The sequence below is a fragment of the Peromyscus leucopus genome, chromosome 19 (assembly GCF_004664715.2).
Source record: "Peromyscus leucopus breed LL Stock chromosome 19, UCI_PerLeu_2.1, whole genome shotgun sequence".
NCBI classification, from domain to species: Eukaryota; Metazoa; Chordata; class Mammalia; order Rodentia; family Cricetidae; genus Peromyscus; species Peromyscus leucopus.
The window spans coordinates 22,671,509-22,696,066 of NC_051079.1; the positions used below are offsets into that span (position 1 = coordinate 22,671,509).

General features: G+C 40.8%; 1 protein-coding gene across 2 annotated transcripts in view; it reads left to right on the forward strand.

The window, feature by feature from the left end:
• Positions 1 to 24,558, forward strand: part of Camk4 (calcium/calmodulin dependent protein kinase IV) — a 220,951-nt gene that overhangs the window by 136,811 nt on the left and 59,582 nt on the right. For both annotated transcript variants that reach the window (XM_028867048.2, XM_028867047.2), the window contains 3 exons: positions 3,189 to 3,251; positions 5,052 to 5,134; positions 19,628 to 19,700. In XM_028867048.2, coding sequence (XP_028722881.1) covers positions 3,189 to 3,251; positions 5,052 to 5,134; positions 19,628 to 19,700 — 219 coding nt within the window. The remainder of the gene's footprint in view (positions 1 to 3,188; positions 3,252 to 5,051; positions 5,135 to 19,627; positions 19,701 to 24,558) is intronic.

The following is a 24,558-nucleotide window of genomic DNA, read 5'->3' on the forward strand; positions in this document are numbered from 1 at the left end:
TGCCAGCTTATTTTTCTCCGCTCACAATGAATCTGTCCTCCCATGTTATTGCCTGTATTAGCTGTCAGTTACAAAGATAGACAGATCATATCTTCCCTATTTCTTTCTAGACAGAGTTTATAACTGATACTTCATTTTTGTATGAGATAGTCACACATACATTATTAAGTTGCAAGCCGCCATCCATCCCATGTAAGTAGAATACATTTTTGTTTCATTGTGTTCATGGTTTGTTCTGGTTTTTGTTGTCAACTTGACACAAATTCAAGTCACCAAAGAGCAGGGAACTCCAACTGAAGAACTGACTCAATAAGACTGGCCTGTAGCCATGTCTCTAAGACATTGTCTTGACTGACGGACGGCTGATGTGGGAAGGCTCAGTCCACTGTGAGCAGCACCATCCCTAGACAGGTGAATTGGGGCTGTAGAAGTGAGCTAGCTGAGTGTGAGCCAATGAATGAACCAGTGTTCCTCTATGGTTTCTTCTTCTGTTTTTGCTTTAGTTCTTACCCTGACTTCCTTTAGTGATGGATTGTCACCTGGAAGTATAACTTAAGCCATTTTTCCCCCAAGTTGCTTTTAGTCAGATTTTTTTTTTTTATCACAGGATCACAAAAGTAACTAGATAATAGCTTAATTTTCTTTGGCATGGATACATAAAAACACTCTGAGTGTTCTAATTGATTTTATAAATAACCACAATTTTCATGACTATGAAGTTTTAAGTATGTAATTATTGGTATTTTATTATATGTGATTGAAAATTTTTTTAATGAGATGGGAATGTTTTTAATTTTTTTATTGGTGTGAAAATAGTGGGTTTCATTATGTGTATCATCGAGTTTTGCTTAAGTTCTTCTTGTCCTTTTTTTGCTCCCTCCCACTGCCTCGGTGTCTTTCTATGTCTCAAATATAGTCCCCCTTCTGCTTTCATGTCATTTGAGCATGCCCCTCCCCTGTGTGTGTGTGTGTGTGTGTGTGTGTGTGTGTGTGTGTGTGTGTGTGTATCCTGTAGCTGAGAGAAAACACGATATTTTTCTTATGAAGTTGGCTTATTTCACTTGGCATGATGAACTCTAGTTATGGAAGAGTTCTTTGAATTATAAACATGTTTCTTCATCATAAAAATTGAAGGTGTTCATACATAGTGACTGATCTCTTTAATCAAAGAACTATAGTTTGACAAATTATTTTTGCCAGGAAAAATTATTAATAAATATATTATATGTATATTATATGTTGCAACCAAGGAAAATAGTGTATAAATTTTGTAAGAGTCCTCTGAATATTCTTTGTTTTCAAAGAATTCATCATGGTTAGTTAATATTTTCATTGAGAAAAAAATTTATCAAATAAACATTGTTCTTTGTTTTGAGTCATGATGTGTTAACCACACTGACATGGAATTGGATTTCTCCTCAAGCCCACCCTTTCTTCCTCTGAATAATGACTTGGAGGGTAGAGGCCATTCTTTTGAAAACAATTTCTTGGATTTGCTCATGGTTTAACTCTGAATGGAGCATAGATCTCTGTACCCTCCTGGATCTTGAGACATCTCAAATGACAGAAATGGTAGCATGGGCACAAGATCAATGGTATAATAATGATGATGTGGGGGGATGGGATACACGCGTGTGTGCAGGTGCATGTGCACATGTGTGTATGAATGTGTAGAGACGAGGATGATTTAAGGTGTCCTGCCTCGGCTGTCACCCACTTTTTTTAAAAGAGTCTTTGACTGGCCTCAACTACCAAGGAGGCTCGGCTAACTGGCCTAGAGCCCCAAAGATCCATTTGTCTCTGTCTCCCTAGGGCTGGGTTATAAATGTGCACCATAGACTACACTTAAAATTTTCTGTTTGCATATGATTTTTAGAGAGTCCAAACTGTCATTTGTTTTCTAATCCTGAGCATTCAGATGGGGAGCATCTCTTATTTTGCAGATGAGAAATTCAATGGACATTTTCCCCAAAATGTCATGTGATAAACCTGTACAGTGGTTCTTAACCTTCTTAATGCTGTGACCCTTTAATACAGCTCCTCATGTTGTGGTGACCCACAAGCAAACAGTTATTTTCTTTGCTACTTCATAATTGTAATTTTGCTATGGTTATCAATTGTAATATAATATCTGATATGCAGGATATCTGAAATGTGACCCCCAAGAGGGTCACGATCCATAGACTGAGAATCGCTGTGTTAGGGTCTCTTAATCACCACCAGTAGAAACTAACAGTGGATTACAAGAAGAAAGAAAATTGAGTAGCTCATATGGTTATAAGGCTCAAAGACTAAATGAATCCATACTTAACAATACAGGAACTAGGTGATATCAGCAGTTCTTCTCATATCTTAGTTATTTTTTTTCCCTATGGTGATATAAAGTATAACAATTGGATATGGTAGCTGTGGAGTCTGTTCTTTTTTGCTCTCATAATTTCAAATATAAAGGGAATTCTCTTGGTTATTTGAGCACAATTTCTGGAGAGGACATTGTTGATGACGTGGTTCTGGCAGAAACCCTTGATTCCTTCACCCTCCCACAGGACAGTACATGTGGGCTAGGCTGAATTATGGGCACCTCTATGTGAAGAAGGTCGCTGAAGTGATTGACAGTTCTATGAGGTTGGGTGAGACGTCTGTCAGTGAAAGTAGAAAGTGTAGGGACAGGTTGAGATTAACTTGTGTTAGTGGTAGCAGTGGTTATGATGATTTTTGATAGGAAAGGGGACAAATAACATACAAAACAATTGTAGATTGTGTGCTCCATGAGTTACTGGATCTCATCTTTGTCTCTGAAGCCTCAGAGAGGTAGGGCATCCAGCTGAAAAGGAAGGGAAGAAGATCAGAAAAGAGCCCAGCATCAGGTGTGATGGCGTGCACCTTTAACTCCACCAGAGAGGATGAAGGATCAAGAGTTCCAGACCACCCTGAGCTGCATAATGAGACGTGTGTGTGTGTGTGTGTGTGTGTGTGTGTGTGTGTGTGTGTGTGTGTGTAAAGAGAAAGACAGACAGACAGACAGAGACAGAGACACACACAGAAAGAAGAGACAGACAGAGACAGCACACCTTTCCAGTCATTTTATTTACACAGTTGGCTAATGATGTGTCTCATCTTTGGCACAGTCAAAATTTTTCTAGGTTGGAGTTCTTTTCTGTTTATGACTTATTTTTTTTACATTCTAGGTGGACAAAAAGATTGTAAGAACTGAGATAGGAGTCCTTCTGCGCCTCTCACACCCGAACATCGTAAGTGGCTTTTAGCTTACTATTTCAAGTCATTTCTAAAGCTGTAGAATGGGGTCATCATCTTCCACTGTCTGTGTTGATGGGGGCGGGGAGTCTTCCTCGCTGTCAGGCAGTATGGTGCAGCTCAAGCCTTACCTCACCACATGCAATCAGTTTCAGAATAGATGGACTAATAATACATACGATGCCTCTTTTCATGCATAAAAGGAGAAAAAATGGAGAATCTTATTTTGCTCTAATGAAACACTGGCTTTCTCCCTCTTTTGTTTGCCTATCTCTTTAATATGCCATTGCAGATAAGGCCTGTGGGGAAAAAAAGGCATTGCTTTCCAAAGTCATTTCAGCCTTTGAGAGAGTATCTGCTTCGGAAATAATTCAAAGATGCAAATAATGATGTACATGAATGGGGAGACTAAACAGTTTCCAGACACTCTGCAGTAGTCTGTGTCCAGACGACGCCTCTGAGAAAAAGGCCTAGTGAAAGGCTTTTTGGAATCAATGAAGTGAAAAGAACAAAATCATTTTTGCAGCAGCAACTTGATTTTACAAATTAAGCCATCTACCTATTTTATTTTAACCTATTTGTATGAGACTAAAGTTGTGCCTGAGGTGATGACCTGCAATGCTGAAAGCAAAGTGCATACAACTTGATACAGGAGTTAAAGGTGCATCCAATACTTTCCTTAAAATGAATAAGAAGGTGGACTGTAGGTGGTGACCCAGGACCCAGGCTTCACACACCCCTGTGCCTGCCATTTTCCATTCCTTGGTGTGTTGACCTCTTACCCTGTACTTTGTCTTCATGGCCCCATAATGACAGTTCTGCATTTTTATAAACGCCCAGGTTGATATTGAAGGGAGAAATTGGAAGGGCCTCGTCAGCAGAGAGTCAAAAGAAAAGGTTCTCAGAAGCTACTGTAGCAGAGTGCTCTGTAACGTTGCTGCCCAGAACTAACTAAAGATGCTCCCCAACTAAATGATGGCTCACATTTCAGAGAACAGGGTTGTCTCAAGTGGCTTAGGCCACTGTCCTTCACAGTGTTGGACCAGGCACCAGAGTTCAGTATGCAGTGAAGCATGGGGATGCTTTGAGTGGGCAGTTCTCAGGTGTGCCATAGTCAATCATCACTTCCATGTTATCCATGCCTCTTCTGTCTAAGGAAGTCAGTATGCAGCATTCATCACATGCAGATCAGTGCTGGCTTCCAGATTTCCTGATGTCTGGAGAAATGCCCACATTTGGTTGGATTATCTGAATGCAATGAAACCCTGCTGTAGCCAATCAAATTTCTACCATCACTCTTTCCAAGGATCCGTCACAGACAAGTGGCTCTAACTGCTGAAGAGTGCTTTTACACACAGACCTTACCCAGCCTGTCCTGCCTTATACTCTAAGTCCAAATCTGTTGTTTCCAAGAGAAAGCATTGCTTATATCTAGCATCCATCATGCTTTCAAACAGTTTTGTAAAGTTAAGCCTTGGTTTTGATTCTAGAAAAAAAACATGCATTGCAACATTGGAGTAAATTTTAGAAGTGTTTTTAAAGGAGTTATTTCAAAATGAAAAAAAAATGTCAAAATTTAATGGGACTTTTGAAAAAAATCAAGGTATCTGACAAAGCCAGCAACTGAGAAGAGGAAGGGCCTAATCAGTGTTTGTCTAATGCTAAAATGGGGGGCTTTCACTGACCTGAGCCAGCACACTGGTATTGCAAGCTTTGTCCATAATTTTAGACATTTTCAAGGAAGATGGGGAAGAGCAGTTGTTGATGTTCATTCTTAATGTACATCTTTCTCTCAGATAAAACTTAAGGAAATATTTGAAACCCCCATGGAAATCAGTCTGGTCCTTGAGCTCGTCACGGGAGGAGAACTATTTGACAGGTGAGTTGGGCCTAGAGGGTCAAACAACAGAAATGTTTGCTCTGTGTCACTAAAAAATATTAGAAAGGAAAATCTTGCAAAATTTTCATAATAAAAGGATTATGTGAAATGATATATTTTCTTAAAATAAATCTTTCAAAGCGTGTTGAAGAGAGAGGGGTAGATAGTATTTGATAAGACATACAAATAAGTAATTAAGAAGAAAAGCACTGTGATATCTGTTTACCTTCCCAAACATTTATCTTCAAAAAAGTAGAATTCTCAAAAATCACATTTATATTTTAGCTAAATAGTAATATATATGAGATTACTTTTATGAGAAAATACTTAAAATGGTATTCTCTGTTATGATTCAAAAACTCACAAAAGTCCGTGTTCTTCAAAAGATCATCTTTAATGTACTCTCTGCAGTAAAAAGTTCCCTGTTGCAGAGTAAAGCAGAGTACGCTTTGGCCCCTGGTTGCCAATGTGAGGGGTTGCTCATTGCTCGTCACTCACAGAAAATGTTTGAAAATGGGAGAGGAGAGGATGCCCAAAAACCTGGAAGAGCAGTTGTGGGTCAAACCAGCTCTTGACTTCCATAGTCATCCCTTCTCCCTGCCCACTCAGGGGAGTTATGGGTGGGTTCTGGAGGGTCGTCTGCTGTGTTCGTCAGGGTACTCAGCAAAGAACGAAAAGTGAAGAGAGAAATACGAAGTAGGTATATAGTAAAAATGGTGAGAAGCTGATCTAAGGGTCTGGGTAAAAGAATGGGGTGAGAGATAGCTGGGTAAGGGAAAGCCAGAGGACTGAGTGCCTGGATCCTGTCAAAAATGCCGTTAAGTCTTTGCTGAGTGAACGAGCAACTGTAACAACGAATGGACTCTGAGAAGAAAGGTATCTAAAGGGGGTTGGCTTTGATTGTTGAAAGAGGAACACCAATTCCTGACTCCTACAATGGTCTTAAATGTTTGTGTTGCTCTCTAATTCATATATTGAAACCGTAACTCCCAAGATAGTAGTCCAGAGGTAGCGCCCCTGTAAAGAGATGGTTTCTAAGGGAGCCTCTATGGGTGGAATTAGTGGCTGTATGAAGTGTGCTCACTCCTTCCTCCAGGCAACGGAGACAATGAAAGGGCTGTGTTGATAGAATAACGCCACCCTCAGAAACAGTCTGCTGGTGTTCTGGTCATTCACATACCAACCTCTAGAACCATGAAAAATAAATGTCTATTGCATTCTAAGACTTACAGTTGATCACTCTGTAACAGTCCAGATAAACCAAGACAAGTAAGTAGACTTTAAAACTGTGACTTTTTGATTATTTTAATAATAAGGATGTGCACATGTCTGAGTAACCTTCTGGTGGCAGTTTGTTGACAGTCTCATAGTTGTGAATCTTGACTTTCCCACTCAAAGTAAGCTAATCTAGACGGAGGTACTTAACATCCCTGAGCTTTGTAACAAATTTGAAGCTGTTCTGTGCTGCTCAGAAATCTTAGGTTACACCAATTCCACTACAAGGATGTAGCTTATTCTAAATACATCTTGTTCCCATGTGCCCAGACAAGATTTCTCTGGGGTTCACCAGTGTTTATTTATAATGGTCCCTTTAATAACACCACTTTAACCAAATATTTTTGTGATACGGTCTTTGTCTAGGTACAATAATATATTTATAGTAAGAGCCTACTGGCTCTGGAGCCATGAGAGCTCTCTGAGGAGATCTTGCATATTTCTCTGCTAATTATGGTCTATTAGATAGAAACCTCATGTTCTTTCATTATAAATAGTTGCAGATAAGAATCCCACATGGAAGCTACCTCTTACCAATAGTTCTTTTGGTTTACCTACCACCTCTGGAAGTACCTCTTACCAGTTGTGCTTTGGTTTACCTACCACCTCTCTTCATTTGAGTTAATGTGGTCAAGAGTCTCTTCCTCCCATTGCCCAAAGCTTCTGTGAGGCAATTTGGGACGAAATTTAACTCAGCTCTAGGAAAAAGAAATAAGAATGGAAATGCTGTTGATAAATTTCATTTGTAGAAATAAATGAAGTATTCCTGTTTCATAAAAGACTGACAGAGGTCAATGACGTACTCGCCACTGTACAAGCTCTCAGTGACTTCATAACATAGATTTTACCTTGAATATTGTTCACATTTGTTGCTATGGCTGACGTAACTAGGATTCTCCATTATGCTCTTTAATTCACAGATATTCTTACATTTTATCAAGTTGAAATAAATTTTGCATCATTAGCCAATCTATTGGCTTTTTTCTTGAGAGTTAAGAAAATCCTAATATTGTTTTTGTGCACTTAGGTCAAGTTATAATTGTTTTTGTTTTCATTTTTTCGAGACAGGGTTTCTCTGTGTAGCTTTGCGCCTTTCCTGGAAGTCACTCTGTAGACCAGGCTGGCCTCGAACTCACAGAGATCCGCCTGCCTCTGCCTCCCCGAGTGCTGGGATTAAAGGCGTGCGCCGCCACCGATTGAATAGCAATGATGAGAATTTATTCCTGGTCTAGTGGTAGCTCTAATAGTAAGTAATGAATGAAGTCAGAGCCATTGATTGGGTGATAATTAGCTCATTAGAGTCAAGGTGGTTGTGTTTTGTGAGTAAAAGATCTGTTCTGTGATGCTTATGGAAAATTAAACAGTCAAATCCAGGTGGGATCTACATTTCATATTGAATTTAAATAAAAAAAATACACATATAAATGATGCAGGATTTTAAAACAAAATCAATATTTTTTCTGTCTTAGAAAAGTCATATATACATTTTATGTAAAAAAAAATCCACATAATTCTGACATAATGTGAAAAAGAAAGCTCTCAGAGTTCAGTTCTTCTCAATCTTATCTCAACTCTTAAAACCTTAACATCTGTCTTCCTAACAGAGCAAACTCTAGCATTTTCAGGTAAGCTTTCCATTTCTCTCTCTCTCTCTCTCTCTCTCTCTCTCTCTCTCTCTCTCTCTCTCTCTCAGGAAATGATTTTATTTTGCCTCACAGCCAACCCAGCAGACTCCTCGGGCTTCTAATCAAACTTCAACATTTCCCCCAATGTTGTCTTAAAACTCTAACACCTGAACTCCTTGTGACTCCCTTTGTCCTAGCTTACCTTCTAGGAAGTTTTGGTCACCAATGCCAAACACTATAGAGAGAGATTTTTAGAACACAAAGCTTTGAATGTTGACTCTTCCAAGAAAGCAGGTTTCCTTTAGTTTTAATGTAAAAACAAAACAGTTTAATATGAACAGGCACTGAATATTCAATGGTAGCCTCCCGTAGGCCCTTCTGTTTTATGCCAGAGAGATCCATAGGTTTTTTTTTTTAAAAAAATTATTCATTTTACATACCAACCAGAGACCCCCCCTTATCCCTCCTCCCACTGCCCCCCCACCCCCGCCTGCCCTCCCAGACCCACTCCTCACCCCTCCTCTAAAAAGGTAAGTTCCTCCGTAGGGGGACAGCTAAGCCTGGTACATTCAGTTGAGGCAGGATCACGCAGATCTCTAGGTTCTCTAAAGGTCTCCACTTTCAACCAGGTGGTCTTAGCAGGGCCTTTCTTCCTCAACACCCATTGCATCCTGACTTCTGTCCCTCAGCTCTGTGCAGGTTCTCGGCCTGTCAGCTGTTTCTTCAACACCAGGAAATGCCTCCAGAGGAAGCGCAGGGCGTCTGAGGGCAGGCTGGGCTGCTGGCACCGCTTTCTTCTTCGACCTTGGCTTTTAAATGAAGTCTTTACTTCCGAGTTGCCCTCTGGTGTCTTGAAACAGAATTTCAAATGCTTTTAATAATTTTTTTTTAGCATTTCATACCTAAGTACTCTGTTTACATAATTTCTACCCCTCCTTCTCTGTGCTCTAACTCCCTATGTCCCTGCCTCACTGGCTCCCTCTCAAATTTGACAAATATTAATTTCTCCTCTCTCTCTCTCTCTCTCTCTCTCTCTCTCTCTCTCTCTCTCTCTCTCTCCCCGAGTTTATTAAGTGTTCCCATGTGTACTTTGCTCACATTATTGGCACACACACACACACACACACACACACACACACACACACACACACGGCGAAGTTGTTTTGCTATGTAGATATGTTTAAAGACTGACCACTTGGGATTGGATAACCTGTTAGAGGGCTCATCTCTGGAGAAAATGGATTCTTCATCTCTCAGCCTGTAATTCTTCATCTAGAGTGAGATCTTGTGAGATTTCTCCCAGCCATACTGGCATGTCAACTGGTATTGTCATTATGTAGGTCTTTTTTTAGGCAATCATATTCCTGACACTCTGTAGTTGCGGCCTCCTATGATGTCTAGATATCACTATCTTAGAGCAAGCAACCTGTTCCTCTGGTTCCTTCAATTCTGTCACCCCTCTTCTGTACATGTGTCTGTCGGGGTCACTCATTCTCTCCATTTTGACTAGCTGTGGATCTCTGTAATCATCTCCATCTGCTCCAAAGAAGCCTCTTTGATGAGGGCTAAGAGCTCCACTTACCCATAGGTACAAGGGTCAGTGTTTAGAGTACAGCCAGAAAGTATATTGGTTTAGGAAAATGGCAGCAGAAGGTTTTCCTCTTGGGTCTGTGTCCTCTCCAGCCAGCAGTATTTAGGTAAGGTTATTTTATTTAGTGTGTTTTCATTTTCTTTCCAGGAGCCTGCCCAACCACCAATGTGAACACAGACATTCCAATGTGGTTTGAAAATTCTTTTACCAACACTAGTCTATTTTCCTCTTATAAAAAGTCAACTTTCAGGGGAAAACAGAGTGAAAAGGAGTTTCTTTGCTGTGTGGTTATGGAGATTTTGAATTAGTAAAGATATTTTTGGTTGTGAACCTAACCTTTAATGACTGAGCCATCTCTCCAGAATTACTAAGATAAATGGTCTTGAATTCAGCAGCCACACTGTCTTTCCCAAGGCTCTGTTTCTGTGCAGTATTCCACAGTCTTTCTGAAGAAATTCAGTCTCACACCATCGCCAAGAGAATGAACTACAGTTAATTTTTCTTGTGGAAAATTCAAGTCCTATGGGCTGGTCTTGTATAAAGCTGTATTTAGCCCATTCACTATTCAGGGTTTGTGGGGCCTTTTCTTTTTCCAGGGACACGAGCTAAAGAAAATATTAGTGTTTTGAAAACTCATGCTTGAATTTTATGTCTCTGACTCTAAATTTATTTTTCTGCACTTTCTACAACTTAAAATGTTCTTTTAGTAAATCACAAAGTGCCTGTAAACAGGGGAAAGGGTGATTATATTTCATGCACTTAGTCTGTGAATTGCTATCAGTTACATGATGACTAGTATATCCATCTACTTCAACATTTCAAGACATTTAACCATTACAGTTGAGACTAACTGAATTTTTAGGAAACTGTCCTAAACGATCCCAGAATAAGGACTACTTCTTACCCTGTTTCATCAGGGTGGTGTCATGGTTGACAGGGTTAACCGTATTCAGGAAAGTCAGCACTATGAAAATTGTGCTAAAGTTCATCATTAATTTAATCCTCCAAAGTGAAGCTCTACTATAGCTGACTGTCCATAAAGGATAATTAGTCACTGTGAGAACCATGTCCTGTACTCATTGGATCCTGGCCATCTGCAAGGCAGCCTGCAAAGCATTTCACCAGAATGGGTCATTTGCTCCTCAAAATAACATACACAAAGTAGGTCTTCTTAGATACATGTTCCAGACCTCCTCAAAGCAACATATACACAAAGTAGGTCTTCTTAGATACACTTTCCAGCCCTCCTCAAAGCAACACATACACAAAGTAGGTTTTCTTAGATACATTTTACAGACCAAATAACTGGAGATCAGAGAAGCCCATTAACTTCCATGAAATCACCTGCCTCAGAGATCTATAACAGAGAAGATTGACTCAGGCCTGCCATTTTCCAAAGCATGTGATTATTCTAGCACGTCTGTTCTATCATATCGTGCTCCTTCTATGTAAGCTACTGTCAGTAGTTGTATTCCAAAATGAAACCTCAGACTAGCTGTATAACATTATTTCTGTCTCCATCTCTCTTTCTGTTGCTATGATAAAGTACAAAATCAGCTTAAGGGAGGAAGGAGCTTATTCTGCTTCCCGGTTCAAGGGTAGAGGACATCAGGGCAGGACAGTCAAGGCAGCAAGAGCCTGAAGTGGCTCTTTGGATCACACCGTGTCTGCAGTCAAGAGGCGAAGAGTAATGAGTGAGTGCTGCTGTGTGGTTCTCTCCATTTACGTGTTCCAGGATCTCAGCCATGGATGATGCCATCTGTAGCTAGAGTTTTCTTGGTCCTGCCTGGCCCACAGTCAGGACAAATCTCTCACCTGCCAGTCCCACAGCTGCTTAGACCCAACCAAGTAAACACACAAAAACTTATATTGCTTACAAACTGTATGGCTGCAGCAGGCTTCTTGTTATCTAGTTCTTATATCTTAAATTAATCCATTTCTATTAGTCTGTAAGTTGCCACGTGGCTCATGGCTTACTGGTACCTTACATCTCACTTGTCATGGCGGTGGCTGGCAGTGTCTCTGTGACTCAGCCTTCCTGTTCCCAGAATTATCTTCTCTGCTTATCCCGCCTATACTTCCTGCTTGGCTACTGGCCAATCAGCATTTTATATACACAGAGTGATATCCACAGAAGCCATCAGCAGAGGATACATCTTCCCATTTCAGTGAATGCAGTCAAGATAAGCCCACACAAACATGCCTAGAGGTCTGTCTCCCAGGGGGTTCTAGATTCTATGAAGGTGACAATTATTACTAAGCATCACAATGGCCTACTAGAATATTAGGTTAATCTGAAAATTAATATGCATATACTTGTTTTAGATATAGATATTTGAAATATGTATCATTATGTGGTTTTGTGGCTATACGTGAAGCAAACGTGTGTTCTGTAGGAACTGTTCTATAGTGTGCTTTCTGTAGGAACTTGGAGGTAAAGGAAAGAATGGAGGTGAGATGGTTGAAAGGTACAGGAGATAAACAGAGACTTGTTTATTATTTTAGATGAAGCCCTGGTAACATATTAATTTTCTGATGGAAAGGAGCCTACATGAAGCAGGTGAGATCCTTGGGAGAAAGGCTTGTGTTTGGAACAACATTCCAGAGAAAGCCCTGGGGGTGACCTGGGGATTCTAAGAGAGTTGTTTAGGGTGAGAAAGGCCCCTTTTCCTCAGAAGCAGAAAGAATGGTGAAGGATGCAGAAAATCTATAGCCCAAGATTAGACACCTTTGGAAAGCACAAAGTTGAAGGAATTCCTAATCTGACAGATACAATTATACCTTACCTATACATTAGCTTGTTCTTTCTTGGATGCTGGTAAGCAATCTGAGCCTCCTGGGGTGGAGAAAGGGAGTGGATTTTGTTCTCACAGCACAGAAAAATGGCATGGTTATTTTCAGCAAGTTTAGGAGGTTTTCCTTTGTTCCTTGGGGGCAGTGCCGCAGTCCTGGTGGATGCCTGCATGGAAAGTGTGGCGTATTACAGCAGAAGTAGTACAGATGCCATCAGCTGCTGACTGAAGGAGAGCAAAGTATACAACCAGATATCAGCCAGTCGTGAGAAACTCTTAAAACACAGATGGACCTCTGCCAACTGAAGAAAGCAAGCATAGAAGACTTCACAGTGTAGAATTTCCATTGTGTGAGATTTCCAAGAGGGTCAAACGTTTCCTGACACAGAGCAGTGCAGTGGATTGCTGGGCCTGGGGCAGGGAGCAGATTGGATCATAAGTAGTTCAGACTTGACAGATTCTTTCCCCGGTGTTGTTAGAGAGGCAGTCTTTCTCTTCTAACAGCATGTGATGAGAACGGAGACGAGCGCTTGAAGAGAGAAATGGTGACATACAAAAGGGACTAGACAAAGGCCAGAACCAAAGTGTCTATGGAGAACTGAGTGCCCGCCGAGGCTGAATTTGCTCATTTGTAGACTTGGGCCAATGGCATTCTTTCCCTTAGTCCAGAAACGTCTTGACGTCATCTGTTTCTATGGGCTCTTATCCACCTCTTTGGTTATGTGTCTGCCCTCCCAGAGTCTTTTCTCCTTTCTCTATCTCTCAAGTTCCACCTTTCCCTTAAACATCTTCTATTCCCTTTAGGTGAATTCATCAGAAAAACCAATGAATGGTAGGCTGGACCTTTACTAATGCACCATGTGCCGAGAGGAACTCAACATTCTCCCCTTAGTTCTAAGTCTTGTCTCCCATAGCCCCCCACCTTTGTGAACTGGCTCCCCGCTAAGTTAGTCCACGCTGATTTCTCCTCCTTCCCTGCACTGCTTTCTCCTAACAGTTCTCAACACATCCCCCTTGCCCATCTTTCCATTGCTTCTGTTCTCTGCCACCTTAACATTTCCTTTTCCATAGCAAAGGACCACCCGGCATTAACCCATCCCCTTCTTTGTTTTGAGGCATGAGTTTAACTAGGGAAGCCCAAAGGCCACTCAACATGTTTAGTGCAAGTGTACCTATTCTCAAACATGTTAAACGTGGCCACTTAGAACCCTGCATCTCCCCACTGTGCCGACTTCATTACCAACTTCCTTTCCCCAATGTTAACCATCACACATTGCCTCCATCCTCAAGGGACCCAAAGCCTAGGAAAAAAGGAAGGAAAACTGACTTGGATTCTGATAGTTTTTTTTTGTTGTTGTTGTTGTTGTTGTTGTTTTGGTTTTTCCGAGACAGGGTTTCTCTGTGTAGCTTTGCGCCTTTCCTGGAACTCACTCTGTAGACCAGGCTGGCCTCGAACTCACAGAGATCCACCTGGCTCTGCCTCCTGAGTGCTGGGATTAAAGGCGTGTGCCACCACCGCCCGGCTGGATTCTGATAGTTTTAATACTATCATCAGCTTCCAAACACAATTATAGTGACCCTGATAAAGACAACCACCGTGTAAAAATATTAGATGAGAAATAGATCTCATATGTGGGACCAGAAAGTAGCAGGTAGAAGATGAAAGCAAGGGCCTCCCCGGGCAGAGTGATACCCCAAAGCCCCAAAGCACAGCGCATGGAGGGGATGGGTGGAGATTTGTTTCTTAGTCTCCATTTCAAATGATGAGCAAGGCAGAAAGCAAGCAGTGGTGAGGTATTTGTCAAGTGAATGGTTGAGTAAACAATGTACTCTCCAGCGATTTATATGAAGTCACTGGGTCAGACTTCTCATCTCTAGTATGAAAGAATTGAACGAGGAATCCCTTGGGCCCATCCCCAGGCCTGCAATTTGATTTGCCCTCCTCTTTGTCCTGTACTGCAACTCCTCAGCCAGGGACCCACATCGATCCACTACCTGCCCTCCTCCCTAGTGCTCCCACACAGCAGGTGCTCCTGGTATCTTTGCAAGTGTTTTTTTAATATATGAGTTTAACGACCTCTGGTTCTTGAAGAAAGCATATAAATGAAGATGCCATCAGTTAAAAAAAAGGGGGGGGCCAAAGCAGTAAATGAAGCTTATGAAGGAAAAATACGTTTATACTGGGACACAGAAGTATTCACTTTAATAGAATTTTCTGTGTAACAGCACAGTGCTGCCCAGTTATCCACTGAGATTTGATTCCTAAAACCCGTGCTATGTTGGGGCTTTTATCTTCTGACATTCAGGCTTTGCTACACATTTTCATCAGTCCAGTGTCTTTTTCACATGGACCTACAGCGACCTGATAGCCCTGCCATTTGAGAAAGAGCTGTGATTGGTCCACAGGGCAGCAGAGCTGCTAATCTGTGTGCCAGGAAGTCTGAGGCCTCGGGACATGATCAGATTTGAGCTCTTCAGCTGTAGTGTCTCTGCTAAGTGCCTGGATGGAGACGCACGCAATTCAATTTGTGGCAATTATTCTGAGAGAAGCAAATGTACCCGCGTGCATTAAACCAGATCGTCAGAGAGAAATATTTAGTACCCATATGTCCTTACCTACAGTTAGAAAAAAATATATATGAGACAAAGGAAAGATAGATCAGCTAGGGAGAAAAGGCCAGGATGGACCGCTCAGCAGGAGGGGAAGGAAGGGGCATGGTATTTTAGGAAGAAGGCTGCTGAGGCAGAGGATATTGTAGCAATGAGCCTGGGGAAGCTGCCCTGTGCTCTTTTCCCTACCTTTCCTCATCCTGTAGGAAGTGTGGTCCCAGGGTAGCCTCTGAGCCAAGGTTGCCACGAAGGTGCTGGGAGACATTTTGTTTTAGCTCTGAGCCATCTAGCCTAGCCAGCAATGGAGTGCCGTGGAATTGTCTCATGTAGACAGGCCATATGGCTTGGACCTTCAAAAATGACCCTAAGATTCTGGTAGTATCCTAACCACGTTTCAGTTATTTTACAGAACATGAAAATGAATGTGCTTCAGTATAGAGATAAAAAAGGAAAAAAAAAAAATCTCCTGTTGTTTTTTTGTTTTTCTTTTTAGATCTACAGCCCTCACAATGATTGAATACTTTTCATTACTTTTGAAAATCCAAGTCACTAGTACATTTTGTGTAGAGATGTAAACCCTTGACTGCCCAGGCATGTTCAATTTCATTGCTGTTTTTAAAAAGATGCCAGTTAACTTGTATAATGGAATGTGTGTCACTTTATGAAGCAAGTATTCTGTTTTTCTCAATTTGAATCACTTTGATACTGTTTAAAATAAGTTTCAAAGGAGACTTACAGTGTTATAGTCACATCTGAAACTCTGTGGCTTTGAGCTCACAGCCCTGCTTATAGAGAGCACTGAGAAGATCTCCCTCTAGGGCTAGGGCTAAGGTGGCTGGGATGGGATTCATGTTCATGCATTTGCTCCTGGTGATAAGGGACAGCTGCCCAGGGATTGTCCAGATGGCCTCAGCCTGAAATTTTTCTGACATCCATTCATTTGATGATTAGTCGTAATACTGCGGATAATTATTGATAGAGTCCCATGAGCAGCGCTTGCTGCCAGGCTCTGTGAATGATTCAAGTCCTACAGAGGCCATGTCCACACATTACCTTCGTCTTCCTTTGCTTGGCCATTAATATCTTCACTTCCTATCAGAGTCGTGTTATAAACCCACATTTGTGATAAAGTGTTCCTTGCTGTAGCCTTAACTAGTCAGTCTCAAGTGGCCTGAGCAGGCAGCTCAACTTATAAAATATTTATAATGACATGTTTGAAGCCCAGAAACCTAACCCTGTGACAAAGATTAAAAACTGTCTGGGAACAAAATTCCTTTTAGTGGAAAAATCCTAGAAGAGCATCAGAGGAAAGGTCATAGAAGCCATGATAAAGTATGTGGATTCAGATTGAGATGAGGTAGAGGAGGTAGCAGAACAGTGTGTCTTTGCTCTGTGTGCACCTGCTCGGGAGATACTGCTGCTCCTCATTAGAGAATTAATAACTCCTTCCATCATATAAGCTCTGGCATCACATATATATGTATATGAGTGTGTAGATCTATGGTATTCCTTTATTACCTATAGTTCTACGTGGACCAAATCAAACCTTATCCTCTTTACTTCCAGAAAGAACCTGGTGTATGTTCGACAGCAAGGCATACTGATGGATATTGCCACCCATCCTCCTGTTCTAATTCCCACTGTAGCCTTACATTTCAAGAACAGTTTCCTACCTGTCTGATCCCATACCCCTCATACACTCTCTGCCCTGTTCCCTTCCTTTTTGTGTCTGGGGAACTTAGGTTCACTTTCCAGGTCTGAGCCGAGCTATCTCTCCACCCACAAGATTCCAGCCCTAGATTACTACCTTCCTCAGACTTCTCTAGCTACTCCCCAATGCCTGTACCACCACATTTAGACTGTTGATTGTTCTTCTCCTTATAGACGGAGAAACCCCATCAGTGCAGAGAGCGTGTCTTGTTCATTGCTGAGTGCCCAACATACCAGTCACTCCATGATAACTATTGAATGAGTGAATACGTCTGTCATAATGCACCGTCTCTATTAATTAGATGAGTTATTTTACTGATTGTCATTCCTCCATCCAAATAGTCCTGAACATTCATACAATAATTTGTAAGCCCAGATGCGGCACTAGTTCATTAACACTGGTATAATGAAATTCCTTAGGCTGGGCAGCTTATAACCAACAGAAATGTATTTCTTACAATTCTGCGTCTGGGAAGTACAAGATTAAGATGTTAGAAGATCGGCTTCTGGTGAGGGGCTGATTTCCGAAGATGCTGTTTCCTTGTGGTACAAGGGATAACATCTCCTCTATAAGAACATTAATCCCACTTACGAAAGCCCCACCCTTGTGTCCCAGTTATCCACCAAAGACCCCACTTCCTCACAGCTGATGTCATTAAAACAGGTCCATAGGCAAATTAGGGTTTAACGTACTAAGTGTTAGAGTATACAGAGATTCAGTTCATACCAGGCACTTAACCTATATTATACCCAAATAAATACACATCAACACTTCATCTAGGTCAAAGCTTGAGACTTAAACCAAAGTACAATGAGGAAATTCTAGCTGGTGAAGCATTGCCTTTCCAACTAGTACTGAGACCTCTAAGGACTGGGTATTTGATAGACAACTAGAAGTAACTGTGCTTGGTTGTGCAAGCTAACCCTGGAGGAGTGCCACAAAATGGTTGTGATAAAGTGTTGTAAAATATATAGAAACAGAAGGATTTTTATAAGGACAAAGCTTTATCCTAAGTAAACAGGCATGAGGGAAATCCAAAGGTTTTGAAAGCCATGAAGTAAATTATTTTACCCACCTCGCAGTAAGAATGAAAGGTTGCCAAGAAAGGTAATTATCAGTTGTCATCCTGCACTGTTTTTTTGTAACAATTCTCTTCCTCTACCATAACCATGGAAACCCAGAGGTTGCAGGTAGACTGTGTAGGGAAGATAGCAGTCACCTTTGGGGTGGTCAATGGTTATGTTGTAAAATCTACATAAAGCACAAAATGGAGAAGGTGATAATGTCGAGGTGCTCAGCCTTCTCTGTCACAGAAGACCTTTTCCTCTTCTCTCAGACTCAAAATTTAAATGTTCAGAAAGTGTAGTTTAAGCATTTATTTCAAAAGATGGCTCCACAGGTGAAGTCTCATTGTGCCAAGTCTGACTTCCTGAGTTCAGTCCCTGTAAATTGTTCTGACTTCCACAGGAGTGTCATGGTACCTACACCCAGTCACACACCCCAACACACTAAATCAGTCAAGACATGTATGTATAAAATAACTTATTTCAATTGACGTTTTTGTAAGTAGATGTAAGCAAATAATAAATGCCCCAGCTTTTATAATCCTTCGTTTTATTTGACCTGATGCATAATAAGTGTCTAGCACAAGAACTTCTCAAACACGGACAAAAATTCCAGTGTGGAAAGGAGAGTTGAGCATCAAGTCTGACTCCTAGCCAAGGAACTGTTGAGAGTTGATAATGGCTGGGAGAGGGAGAGTCAACTCTAAGGATATGACCTTCAGTAGGTCTGCCACTTTAGTGGAAGGTCACACATCCAGAGTATTTGGGAAGCACAAATTGGACTTGATGAGTTAGAGAGAGAGAGAGACAGACAGACAGACAGCTTATCAGATGGGTAGGGAAGGGATATACAGGAGGTGTTGGAGAAGTGAATATGATCAACATCCACGATTAGGAAAAATAAAATAAATTTTAAGTGTCTAAATGATAAAACAGTGGTGGATACTAGGATATGCTACCTTCATTCTTTGAAGAGATTGTGAGTTTTGTTTTGCCATTTTTATAAATAGCTGGGTGGAAAATAAGATCAGGCACCTTTCTGAATTTTAATAACTACATTCTTTAAGGACTTTTCTTATTTTTATTTTTATTATAACTATTATATCCTACATTTCCTCCTCCTCTATCTTCCAATTCCAACACGTATTAGAGATTTTAAATTCTGTTATTAATTTCAATTGCTTTGAGAATGCATAGCTTCTTGCTGTAACATTTAAAAGAAACAAAAACAAAATGAAGTTATTTTCTGAAAAATAACCACCCAACTTTCATGAATTTTATTTAAAAATGAATTCTAATGAACAAAAAATTTAACGTGTTCAGTTACTTGGGGAAATGCAGTACAGCATGTTTGATAATATTAAAGGTTTACTGTATTGTACAGGTATGACACGTGGTTATGGTGATGATTTGAAAGATTATGGTTTGAGTAACTGCTATTTGATTTAAAATAATAAAACAGGGAAGAAAGTAAATAGTCAGACAGAGATAACGATTGGCTGTAAATTAGTCATTGGGGTATATATAGTATAACATCTACTTGGCATATGTTTAAAATCATTTACAATGTAAAGTTAAAATAAGAAGGTCGCCTCTCATTAAGGAGAGTGGGTGGCTTAAGATGAGAGAAAATGAATGTTTTTCATTTTCTTAGCAAAGCCAGGATTTTTGAATGCCAGTTTATGGACTCCTTCCCCTGCTGTTGGAAAAGGCGCTTGCAATTGTTCAGATGCATCTTCTCTGACGTTGATTTAATTAACTTCCTTTAATAGCCACTCACTAAATGTATGTGTCTGAGAAGCATTTTGTATTTCTTTTTTCCCAGGATTGTGGAAAAGGGATATTATAGTGAGCGTGACGCTGCAGATGCGGTGAAGCAAATCCTGGAGGCAGTTGCTGTAAGTAAGAAATAGCAGCACTGTGGGTTTAAGTATTGGTCATCTCCTCCTGTAAAAGGCGTCGAGAAGTGCAGGTGTGTGATGAGCTCTAAAGTACAGGAAAAGGGGGATGGGGTATTGCAAGAAACTATACGGAATTAATGTGCATAGCAAACTAGTTTCTCAGATCCAAGGATGTGCCACCCCTACAGGTGTGTCGAGCTGCTTACATTTTCTCTTGAGTTCATATGGGGCTCTAGCATGGTTACTTGTTCATTAACATTTCCTTCTCCATTCTGTCAGCTTATTTCTCTGTTGGTTTTCTTGTTTTCTTGAGTTTGTTTAGAGATGGAAGAAGGTTGAATAAGGTAAATATAGGCCTAAAGTATAGAGATTACTGCCTTTCCTTTAAGATATAAAACCAATGGACTTGAAGAAAAATGAATCTGACCATCCTAGTTTTGAGGAAAAATAGAAGGTAACATTTTATAAAATATAAAATTTTATATTGGAGTACAACCTTGTGAACTAATTGTGGAAGCAAATACACACTTAGGAATATGTAAATTTCAGTATTTGTTTTGAACTTCAGGCAGTTGTTGCATAGATGAAACAAGTGTTTAACTATGCTGGCTAAAATCTTCCAATACAGTCACTGGTTTCTTTTTTTCACCAACATTTACTTTTATATATTTATATGTAAGTGTGCTTGTGTATGTCATGAGGCCAGAGGAGGGTCCCTGTAGACCCTCAGAGTCCCTATAGCTGGGGTTTGCCCTACCTGAGTCCTGGCAACGGAGCTCAGGTCCTTTGGAAAAGCAGTAAACCTTCCTCACTGCTGGGCCATCTCTCCAGCCTGGTGACTGGCTGGGATACTTTAGTGAGTCATTACTGAGTATAAAGCCAAAACAAATTATTCTCTGAGCATACAGAACAGGTCCCAAGGGAGGATGTTTACCAGGATTAATTTTTAAAAATCCATATACTCTTCCCACATTAATTATGCTATTATTCAGTTAGTTATCATAAGAAATCACCCAGAGTAATGAATACAAACACACATCCTGCTAGTTTTACCTACAGGAAAAACTTGTGTGGATTGGGAGTGCCTTAGTGGGAAAAGACCACTGCTGTACAAGCAAGAACAGACTTCAGATGCCCAGTACATATGTTTAAACAGTACAGTACATATTAAAGCCAGTACATAGTTTTATGTTTAAAGCAGTACATATGTTAAAGCCCAGTACATATGTTAAAGCCTAGTACATATGTTAAAACCTAGTACAAATGTTAAAGCCTAGTATACTGACTCTAGCCCAGCACTGGGGATAGAAACAAGTGGACTATGGTAACTCACTGGCCAGCCACCTGAGCAGAAACAGTGAGTTTCGGGCTCACTGAGAGACCCTGTCTAAAAAAATAAGATCAAAGATGGCAATACAATTTGGTGGTTAATGGCATTTGCTACCAAGTCCCAGGACGTGAGTTTCCTCCAGGACCTATATGATAGAAGGAAAGAGCTGCAACTTTTTCTCTATTCTCCACACATGCATTATAGCACATGGGTACACACACATACACACACACACACACACACACACACTCACGCACACGCGCACACACACTAAATAAATAACTATGATTTTAAAAATAAAAAAGGAGGTGAGCTATAGAAGATATTTGACATTCCTCATCCCCCCACATATGCTCACAGGAGCATATCCTCACACATACATGAATATGCAGATCACAGAGGAGGGGTGGGAGGGAGAAAGAAGATGAAAGAAAAGAGGAACACTGGGAAAAGATGCCATAAAATTTTACTCTACATGTACTGCAGTGATACTTTATTTGTGCTCTAACAAATAAAGCTTGCCTGAAAATCAGGAGGAGCTAGCCACTAGTTAACCATAGAGGTCTGGAGGTCTGTACAGACAGACAGGAAGAGATAGAGCTAGGTGGAGAGAGGAAGTGATAAGGCAGGGTGGAGAGAGGAGCTTGCTAGGTGGGGGATTTCATAGAGGTAAGAACTAGTGGCTGCTGCTCTGCTTCTCTAATATTTCAGCTTTCACCCCAATATCTGGCTCTGGGTTGTTTTTATTATTATTATTATTATTATTATTATTATTATTATTGTAAGACCATTTAGCAATTCATGTTACAATGTACATCCGTAGTTGGTTGTTTTTTAACTCTTTAGGCTCTTTTACTCTTTGGGTGCCCACCACTCAGCTCCCAAATAAATCCACACGGAGGCTTATTCTTTCTTATGAATGTCCGGCCTTAGCTTGGCTTGTTTCTAGCCAGCTTTTAACTTAAACTATCCAATTTCTCTTTTGCCTCTGGGCTTTTATCTTTCTCTATTCCTGTATATTTCTTACTTCTTACTCCATGGCTGGCTGTGTAGCTGGGTGGCTGGCCCCTGATGTCCTCCTCCTTCTCTTGCTCCTAGATCTTCATCTTCTTCTTCTTCCTTCTTCTTCTTCTTCTTCTTCTTCTTCTTCTTCTTCTTCCTCTTCCTCTTCCTCTTCCTCTTCCTCTTCGTCTTTCTTCTATATATTCTCTCTGCCTGCCAGCCCTTCCTATCCTTTCTCCTGTCTTGCTATTGGCCGTTCAGCTCTTTATTAGACCCTCAGGTATTCTAGATGGGCAAAGTAACACAGTTTCACAGAGTTAAACAAATGCATCTTTGGATCATTCAACAAATGATCCAAATGTTCCACAGCCTAAACAGATGTAACACACCTTAAAATAATATTCTATGACATACATCAGTCCTGGTTACATGAATATTGAATATCAAATTCATATTCTCACTCTACACAAAAGCAACCATATTCTAGATAATTTTGTCACCCTAGTTTCTTAGGTTGCCAAGTCAGGATGGTTTTCTTTGCTTTCATTCTCTCCTCATATCTACCTTTTCAACTTCAGTTGGATCTTCCATCTATTGTTCCTGAACCCAATCCCACTCACCACAGTAAGACTTGTTTTCTGGCTCATGTTTCTAAAACATGTTTTTATTTGCCTACAATCCCTGTTCTTAAGTCTATGCCTAGAGTGTCTCTTGTAATTACAGGCTTTGTTTTGTAAGGTCTGAGTTCAATAATGGCAATATTGTGTATATATTAAAGACTTATTTTAATCTTTGAATCTTTTGGTATTCGACACACATTACTTTGTCCAAATAAGGCAGGTAGTATTTAGGAGCCCATTGGGTGTCAGACCTGAGTTTGGTTTCTTTGTACATGAGCTTGGGGATATCTCTAAATCCCTTAAGCCTTAGTTTCCTCTTCTAAAACTGGCATAACATTCAACCTAACATGGTTGTGGGAAGGGCCGAGAAAATGAACAAATCAGAGCCATGTTCAAAAGAGCAGACCAAATGTAGACTGATTCGATTGATTCTTATTTGATGTTGTGAATCTGGACAGATAAAAACTGATTGCACAGTTATGTTCAGCTTATGAAAATTCAGTGCATTTTTGTATATTTTATATATTTCACCAACTAAGCGTTTTAAATCTGGGTGATTGGGGGGGGGCATGCATAGCTGTCACAGGTGAGTCTTGGTCAGCCTTCCATGTGAGGTATTTGCAGTTTACCAGGGGGCTTTGTATGCGTTCGTGTATCCAGCTCTGTCATCTGATGCTGGTCCCACACAACCAACAGTGGCACAGGTATATCACATGGGCCGGTGTAGAGGTGTGAACAGGAGAGACACCTGTGTCTCTTGTCATTACCCCTTTTCACACGCTCTTCTACTGACAGGACACTTCGTTCTTTTCCAAAACGGAGTGATCTTCCAAGGAACTCTTCTGTGGTGCGATCTTACGCTTCAGTGCAGTGAAAGTCACAGGAGACACAGGGCAGGGGGGGCTGGGTTTGCTGGACTTCCACAGAGGTCTGTGGAGAAGGTTAGCCAAGCAGCTGGAGCCATCAAGGACCCTTTGCACACTGAACATTCTCCCCAACGTTTTCTCTTCTCTTTTCCAACTTGTGACATGAGGGCAGAATCTTGTTTCTGTATTAACGTGTCGCCATTATCAACTTTTGAGTCTTCCTCAAAGTAGAGATGAAGGCCACTTGATCTTCAGTCCAAGCCTTAACATAGAAGCTGCAGTTGGCTCAGCTCGAGTCAAACCAGCCTTCTTCCTATTCCAATCTGCTCTGTGCAGGTTGAGACTTGCGTAGTGTGATGTGGCCACGGGGTGGAGAATGTATTCTGGGGTGTGTGGAGTGTTCTGGGGGTGGTGGAATGGTCTGAGAAGTGGGGCAGTTGTTTCTGTGAGGGAGGCTGACACACTATGGCTATCCATTCTGCTTCTTTTTTTCTCACTGCTAGTTCTTAATATCTGTCTTCGTTCCTCCTGGAATGCTGTGTTTTAGATGCACGATAGTCTGTTGTTGGCTTTTATATGATGGCGATTTCAGGACTGTGGAGATGGCTCCATGGAACTGGGTTCAGTTCCTAGCATCCATAGGCTGGTTTACAACCATCTGTAACTCCAGTTCTGGGGGATCAGATGCCCTCTTCTGGCCTCTGTGGACGCCGCAAGCGCTGGTGAACTTGGCTATATGAAGACAAAACACTCATGCACATAAAAATAAACAAATCTTTTAAAATACATTCATGCAAATCTATGCCAATGGTTCTGTTTTTTTTTAAATAAGAATAATTTCGCTTTAAGTATGATCTTAATTTTGAAGGGAGACCTCCTTGTGTGCCTTGCAAGAATGAACTTCTTATGACCAACTGCAGTCATTTTCCACATTCACCTATCTCTTCCCTTTTGTAGTCAGGCTGTGTTGTGTCTGCATATGAAGAAATTTCTTCTTCTCTGATACCAGCCTAGAACTGTGGCAGTGCCCACCAGTA